The sequence below is a fragment of the Drosophila willistoni genome, unplaced genomic scaffold (genome assembly GCF_018902025.1).
Source record: "Drosophila willistoni isolate 14030-0811.24 unplaced genomic scaffold, UCI_dwil_1.1 Seg688, whole genome shotgun sequence".
Lineage (NCBI taxonomy): Eukaryota > Metazoa > Arthropoda > Insecta > Diptera > Drosophilidae > Drosophila > Drosophila willistoni.
This window is the reverse complement of record NW_025814599.1, coordinates 3,970-12,003: the sequence shown is the minus strand read 5'-3', so window position 1 is coordinate 12,003 and position 8,034 is coordinate 3,970. Positions and strand designations below refer to the sequence as shown.

Sequence of the window (8,034 nt, the reverse complement as noted above, 5' to 3'; positions counted from 1 at the left end):
CAAAGTTTATTCGCATTATTATAATCCCGAATTTCGGCAATATTCCCCTCCCAGCAAGCGAGTCACTGGAGCTTGCTTCATCATTTCCGACATCGAGGACTGCTAACTTTACTGATGGTCTGGAGAGGACACCTAATTGTGTCTGTACCTTTGCCTGGCAAACTCGAACATCCTCTGCGGTGGTCACTTCGACCACTCGACCCTTTGTCCAGGTATTACGACGCTGATTTTCGTCCACTATAAGTACGATGTCGCCTACACCAATTGGCTTTTCTTTGACCCAGCGCTTTCAAAATAGGTTGGCGAACATCTCACTCTGACGGAACGACCATTTATAGTGGATTTGTTCCGGATCGCAAATCGGTTTTTCTCCATTTGATGAGCCAAGCAACAGATGATTAGAGCTTCTTGATCTTCGTCGTCCAGGGACACGTATGTCAGGGGCCTGGAGTTGACCGTCATTTCCACTGCCGTCATTCCGTCATTTTTCTGTCATGGCGGTAAGAAGACTTTCATCTGAGAATTTTTGATTTGGTGTTATACGGTATAACACGGTTTTGAACGCACCAAGCGCTCCCAGGCTCCTCCCATGTGAGGAGCTGACGGTGGGTTGAAGTACCACGATATTTCTTGCTGCGACAATTCTCGATGCATTTTCGCATCATCCAGTTGAAGTTTGTCTCTAAGAAAGGCATCGGTCCCTCGAAAATTGGTCTCGATATCGAAATATATTTCCTTTGGTGTACCTCGGCGCGATATATGGCGTCTTAAGCCCATTAGGCATGAATTTGTGGTTAGACTATGCACGATCTCAATGCTTATTGCTCACATTGTGAGGCAGGTTATCAGCATGCCCCATCTTTTCAATGACTTTCTTCCATCGATGACTGTTAGACCAAATAATCAACTTCTACATTCGTAAACGCTGGCTTGAATGCACCCAGTCTAGCCCTCGGTAGGGGCGCCATTAAGGGTGCAATAGATCGAGCACTACTCAGCTTACGTTGTTGGCAATTTCGACGAATCCCTTTAAGGAGAGGTCTTAGTTTTGGAATATTTTTGCCTCAACTCATTTACTGTAGTCTCATGATTCATGTGATAGTATTGTTCATGGTAGTGCCGGACTATCAGCTTTGTAACCCAGTGTTGGGTGGGTAGAGCGATTCGTCCTTCAGGGATGCCAGCGAAGCGGCTGGCTCGATCGCGTACACACAATACTCCATGGTCATTTAGGAAGAGTTGTAACCTCCATAGTGGACTGCTCCGGCAAACGTGGTGGCCGTTTTCGATGGCTGTGTACTCTTCGTTGTAACATTCTTGTTGTATGTTCCGGTATAGCAAGCCAACATGCTATTGCCCTGGTCAATCGATTCCATTTTGAGAAGTACTCGTAATTGATTTTTGCTGGTTCCTTTCGCATGTGAAGGAAACGAGGACGCAGTTCCTCAGTGACTGTCCTTTCATTGGTAGTTTCCGTCGGCCAATCTGCCGGCGGTAGTTTTAAGAATTTGGGTCCTTCGAACCATTGTGTGTATGTTTCAGGCCTATGTTGTCGTTTGGTGTCGATGTCCGCAACATTTAGTTTGCTTGGTACCCATCTCCAGATTCTGGCCTCGGTGAGCTCACATATCTCGGCTATCCTAAACATTACATATTGTTGATATCGTCGTGGGTCTCCATCGAGCCACGATAGTACCGTTTTCGAGTCGGTCCATAAGTAACATTCCTCAAAGTCGATTTCATGTTGTGCTATTATGTTTTTCATCAGTCGCGCTCCAGTTACTGCTGCCTGTAGCTCCCAGCGGGGTATCGAGAGCGGCTGCAATGGAGCTACCTTGGATTTGGCTGAAACGAGACTCAAAAGTATTTGGTTATTCTGTTCGATACGGAAATACGCAACGGCAGAGTAGGCGTCTTCTCCCGCATCCACGAATACGTGAATTTGAACTTGGCAGTCTTCTGCATGCCAATTTTTAAAATAGCATCTCGGAATTTGCACGTTCTCTATCAAGGGTAAGAAGGACAGCCATGATTGCCACATATCCTGCAGGTTGAGTGGTATTTCCTCATCCCAATCAATCTTCGATCGCCAAACTTGTTGGAGCAGTATTTTGAGATACATCATTATACAGGATACAAAACCCATGGGGTCAAAAACTGACATCAAAACTTGTAAAATTTCCCTTTTGGTTGGTGCGACTTTTGTCGTTATTATGTTGCGCTTCAGGCGTACAAACTTTAGTGCATAGGTGAAGGCATCTTGACGTGGGCTCCACCGCATGCCCAATATTTTCTCATAAGAGTGTATCTCTTCACCGTTAAAGAACTGTTTTTCTTCGTAGGTTGTTGTGTCGCGAAGCGCAGCGAGTACCCGTTTGGATTTCGAACACCACTTGCGCATATGGAAACCCCCGCGTGCATGGACTTCTCTAACTTCCTTCGCTAATGTAATGGCTTCTTCTTCTGAATGGCATGAATCGATGTAGTCGTCTACGTAGTGACTTCTCTGAATAGCTTTAGCTGCCGAAGGAAACTCATCTGCGTGTTTTTTAGCGTTCAGGTGAGCACAAATGTCAACACATTTAATTGGAAAGTTTCTACGACGCCTGTTGTCTGATTTTGCCATAGGATGGGTGTGCTTTAGCGTCTTCTTCTCTTACTGCTATTCGATGGAACATTTCGGCGATGTCACCGCTCACGCCAATTGCTCTCATTCTAAAGTTAAACATAATCTGCAGCAAGGGCACGAGCAAATCGGGTCCCTTTAGAAGAAAGTCATTTAAGGCTACTCCCGATGATTGAGCTGCCGCGTCCCACACCAATCTGACCCTGCCAGGTTTATGTGGAGATCGCTCTTCATCAGGGGACTTGGTAAACATCGGCGGTGATTTTTCCTCCGTTAGCAAATGTTATTTATTTTATTTTTAAGAGCGGATATCTCTTTTTTATCCTATCTGCTATCATCGTCTCGGCTGAGAGACCAATGGACTTAACTGTGCAGACTTAATTTACTCTAAATAATTTATTACCCTGTCCTTGTTTTGAGATTCTCAAGTTCAGCTGCTTGGATTCCGGCTCCTACCGACTAACATCGCCGGTCCATCTAATGCATAGGGGATTGGCGAAACGTTTCACTTCGAGCGCATCAGCCAATTTTTCTTCTACAAGTGTTAAAGTCGATCCGTCGTCCATAAATGCGTAGATATCGACGGATTTCGAATTGGAGTGCAAAGTGACTGGAACTATTTGAACATAGCATTCTGGCTGGTTGGTTAGTGACCCACGATGATTATGCAGGACGCTTTCCGTCACCTCTTTGTGAAGAAGATGATGATGTTTTGCTTGGCAGCCATTTATGTCGCAAGCTACGCGACTTCAGCAGGATCCCTTGTGGCTTTTGGCACTGAGCACATCGGTGATGGTTATTTATCGCGTTCCACCTTGCATCGACTGACATCCGCAACAACTTTTCGCAAGACACTGGTTTGTGGTGTCCTTTGCATATCGCACAGAATGTGTGTTTATGGTTATCTGTAGGCGCTGCGGTATGTGTATGCATCACTCCTCTGTTGGTTCTCTTCTTGTCGCTTTCTGCGACTCGCTGCTTCAGCCAACTCAAACAACCAATCCGCTAGGTGCTGTATGTTCGGGTACGGTATGGATTTTGAATGTAGGGCCCAGTTAAGCATCATATCAGGTCCCGTCTTCTCGATAAGCTCTTGTAATAACGTAGGGTTGTTCAGGTGCGCATCTAGCTTGCTCGCCCTAATGGTAGCGCACATATTTTTAACCGCAAATGCAAACTCGATCAGCGGTTCTAGCTTGCCCTTGGGAGGAGGCAAATTTCGCACATTTTCCATCAACAGTTTTTGTTTGCGAAAGAACGGCCTACAATCTTAGCATAGGAAATAACGAAGATATTGATCAAAGTCACTGTTTTCCACCGATCGTTCCTATGGGAGCTATATGATATAGTTACCCGATCCTTATCAACTTTGGCACAGTCATTAACAGATATATTAAACTAACAAATGTTTAATTTGAAAGCAATCGCGGCAAAAGTAACGAAGTTATTGACAAAAGTCACTGTTTTCGAAAGATCGTTCCTATGGGAGCTATATGATATAGTGATCCGATCCGGCTGAATCCGAGATATACAACGCCTGCGGTATATACAAGCCTACATGCAAAATTTCAGCCCTGTAGCTTTTACGGTCTAGGAGGAGTTTGCGTTGATCCAGACGGACGGACGGACGGACGGACGGACATGGCTATTTGAACTCGTCTCGTCGTGCTGATCAAGAATATATATACTTTATATGGTCGGAGATGCTTCCTTCTATGCGTTGCACACTTTTGACCAAAATTAATATACCCTTTTTGCAAGGGTATAATAAATTAACGCAAGAGTAAGATGAGAGAGAGAGTTTTAGAATTTTTAAAGAGCGTCATTCTGTTTGTTCGGACAAAGTTCCGTTTTGTAGTACAGTGGTACAAAGTTTATTCGCAGGCCCGAATTTCGGCAACAATACCCTTGCAAAAAGGGTATATTAATTTTGGTCAGAAGTGTGCAACGCATAGAAGGAAGCATCTCCGACCATATAAAGTATATATATTCTTGATCAGCATGACGAGACGAGTTCATATAGCCATGTCTGTCTGTCCGTCCATCTGGATCAACGCAAACTCCTCCTAGACCGTTGGAGCTACAGAGCTGAAATTTTGCATGTAGGCTTGTATATACTGCAGGGGTTGTATATATCGGATTCAGCCGGATAGGACCACTATATCATATAGCTCCCATTCAAACGGCAAAGTCCCGAACAGTGCCTTTTCTCAATAACTTCGTTATTTTCTGAGCTATTGTCGGTAAATTTAATATCGATGAGTTTATTATACATATAAGCGAATATGCCAAATTTGATGAAGATCTTGTGACTATATCATATAGCTCCCATAGGAACAATATCTCGAAAACAGTGACTTTTGTCAATAACTTCGTTATTTTCAACGTGATTGCTTTCAAATTAAATATTTGTTAGTTTAATATATCTATTAATGACTGTGCCGAATTTGATAAAGATCGGGTAACTATATCATACAGCTACCATGGGAACGATCGGTGGACAACAGTGACTTTGATCAATATCGTCGTTATTTGCTATGCTAAGATTGTAGGCCGTTCTTTCCGAAACATCTTTTTTAGATAAAACGTTTTTCCACTTTGATGGCTACAGGTAAGGAAAGAGTTACTAAAAAAGTTGCAAGGGTATACAAACTTTGACGCGGTCGAACTTAGCCCCGGCCCTCTGGTTTTTTTACTAGTTGCAAACTAAAAACAAAAACAAAAACTGGCATAAACCAGATCAAGCAAATTGTAGCCACGAAATGTTTACATCACACATTATTACATTTGTTTTATGATTACTTTATAATATTATAAACTGTCTTTTTCCCATTATTTAATGTCTTCGAGTCAGGGCTACCTTAAAATTTGAGAAGAAGTTGACAAGTTATTAACTGTAAGCAATTAAGTACCTCAACTAATTTCTTTTTCGTATTTTTTTTTGTCGGAATTCTTCACTATCATAAATATTAATTACAAATAACAGACAGCAAAAATATCATACCTACATATAAAAATAGTCATTAGTAGTCTGAGCATTATATAAAAAACAAAACATTACTAAAATTTATATATATATATATATATATATATCGAACCGATATATACACAATATATATATATAAATCGATGTATACATATGTATGTATGTCAATAGAAATTATTTATGTTGTGTGCAATTGTTTTACTTTTTTTTTGTGATTTTTTGTGTTTTCTACATTTTTAGTTACACATACATTCCAGAGCTTTACTATTTGACTAACAATAATTTAACAATAAATCCATATGAAAGATGAATAATAAAAGAAGAAGACCAACACAAAATTCGAAACAACTTTAATAAATATAATTTTTTAAACAAAAAACAAAAAAAATAAATAAAACAAATAGCAAAAACCTTTTGTTGTTGTTAAATGTGTGTGCGTCCAAAATCAAGTAAAAAACAAAAAAATTCATAAATCTAAAAAAAAGGGAAAAAAGAAAAGTAAATACCAAATTGAGGTACATATATTTATAAATATATAAATTTTATTTACAAATTAAAATTAAAATCATACTAAAAAGCTAAAAAGAAAAGGCAACAAAAAAAGTGAAAATAAATTCAAATTATTTAATTTTGTTAATACATTTAAGTTTGTATAGCAAGTGCGTATGTGTATATATAAGTACTAATATATATGTATATATAATATATATTTAAAAAACAAAATCAAAAAAGCAAGATGTTAAGTCTTGATAAATGAGAGAACTACAACAAACATACAATAAAAAGTAAAAGCAACAAGAAAAACACAAGAAATTTTTGCGAAAAAATCTAAACAACAATTATAAGTAACAACAAGAAGGAAAGAGAATGACTGGAGGATTGAAGCTAAATGTTGAAATGAAAGAAGCCGAAAAAAAACAAAATCAACAACCAGAAGAAATGAAAAACCAATAAAATGAATGTGAAATCCTTAAAAAAAATATACATAAATGACTTAAAATGTGTTTTATTTGTTTATTGGGAAACGGCAAATAAATGGGAAATTAGTTTTATCAATTGATCGGTGAAAATATAAAAAAAATTTTCAAATTTTTTTTAGAGTTAGCTCTATTTTATACAGTGGCGGTTCTCGACGGAAGTGGTATGATGAGGCTTCAACGCTCAGTACGAACAAGTGGCCCATATGACACCAGGCCCGGGCCTGTTACGAATGACCCTAAGTAAAGTTAATGTTACAACCTCTACCCACTCCGCCCTAATGGCATAGGCGTATTGCATATATAAACTTAAATTAAACTAAAGAAATAGAAAATATTGAATGTAATGAGATAATAGGTTACATATAAAAAGAAAACAGGATAGGTTAAAATAAGATGATTACAACTAATTACGACCGAGGAAGGACAAGATCGCAGTTTTTATACCCGGAATCGATGTTTAGGAACCGATAATGTGCCAAAGTCTGTTGTAGTCACTACATAATACAGTATAGTATACGAAAAGGTTCATAGAGAGAAAAGTTAGTTGTGCAAGTGGGAAGTATAAGTTTGTGAAATTGCGGGTACTTCTAGATGGAACAGAAATGTTAATTTGGCTCAACAGCTCGGAAGAGTCAATCTCACCATTCAAAAGTTTGTAAAGAAAAGTTACACCAAGCATTCTTCTACGATTAGTTAAAGAAGGAGAACAAGAAGGAGAAGCAAAGGTTTAAGCATTAATTAGAGTTAGGCGGTAAGTTTAATAAACTATAAAGGTGTGTTTTTTATACAATTGCACACACGCTTTTTTCTGCTCTATGATTTGGGGTCTATGTTTATACAAGGTGTAAAATAACCAGAGGGCCGGGGCTAACTTCGACCGCGTCAAAGTTTGTATACCCTTGCAACTTTTATGGTAACTCTTTCCTTACCTGCAGCCATCAAAGTGGAAAAATGTTTAAGCTAAAAAGGCTAATGTTTGCGAAAGAACGGCCAACAATCTTAGCATAGGAAAAAAGTAAGATATTGATCAAAGTCACTGTTTTCCACCGATCGTTCCTATGGGAGCTATATGATATAGTAACCCGATCTTTATCAAATTCGGCACAGTCATTAACAGATATATTAAACTAAATGTTTAATTGGAAGCAAGCGCGTCAAAAGTGACGAAGTTATTGACAAAAGTCACTGTTTTCGAAACAGTTCCTATGGGAGCTATATGATATAGACACCCGATCTTGATCAAATTTGGCACAGTCTTTATATGTGTAATTACCTTACTAATACTAAATTTGACAATAGCTCAGAAAATAACGAAGTTATTAAGAAAAGTCACTGTTCGTGAGTTTGCGTTGATCCAGACGGACGGACAGACGGACAAACGGACGGACGGACGGACGGACGGACGGACATGGCTATATAAACTCGTCTCGTCATGCTGATCA

The 8,034-nt window shown here is 39.2% G+C and overlaps 1 protein-coding gene across 1 annotated transcript; it reads right to left on the bottom strand.

Moving 5' to 3' along the window:
- Positions 1-1,229: 1,229 nt before the first annotated feature.
- LOC124461838 lies at positions 1,230-2,879 on the bottom strand. The gene is made up of 3 exons (XM_047013296.1): positions 2,693-2,879; positions 1,454-2,538; positions 1,230-1,358 (listed from the first exon to the last, which is right to left on the bottom strand). The coding sequence occupies exons 1-3, from the start codon at positions 2,877-2,879 to the stop codon at positions 1,230-1,232; spliced, it is 1,401 nt and encodes a 466-aa protein (XP_046869252.1).
- Between the last annotated feature and the right edge of the window lie 5,155 nt (positions 2,880-8,034).

What these genes read in the sequence shown, in the direction of transcription:
- LOC124461838 (XM_047013296.1), bottom strand. Translation starts at nt 2,879, where the DNA reads ATGTTTACCAAGTCCCCTGATGAAGAGCGATCTCCACATAAACCTGGC. An exon ending in GAGAGCAATTGGCGTGAGCG is followed by an intron (nt 2,539 to 2,692) that starts GTGACATCGCCG and finishes AAAAACACGCAG; the next exon opens with ATGAGTTTCCTTCGGCAGCT. An exon ending in AAACTACCAATGAAAGGACA is followed by an intron (nt 1,359 to 1,453) that starts GTCACTGAGGAA and finishes TCGATTGACCAG; the next exon opens with GGCAATAGCATGTTGGCTTG.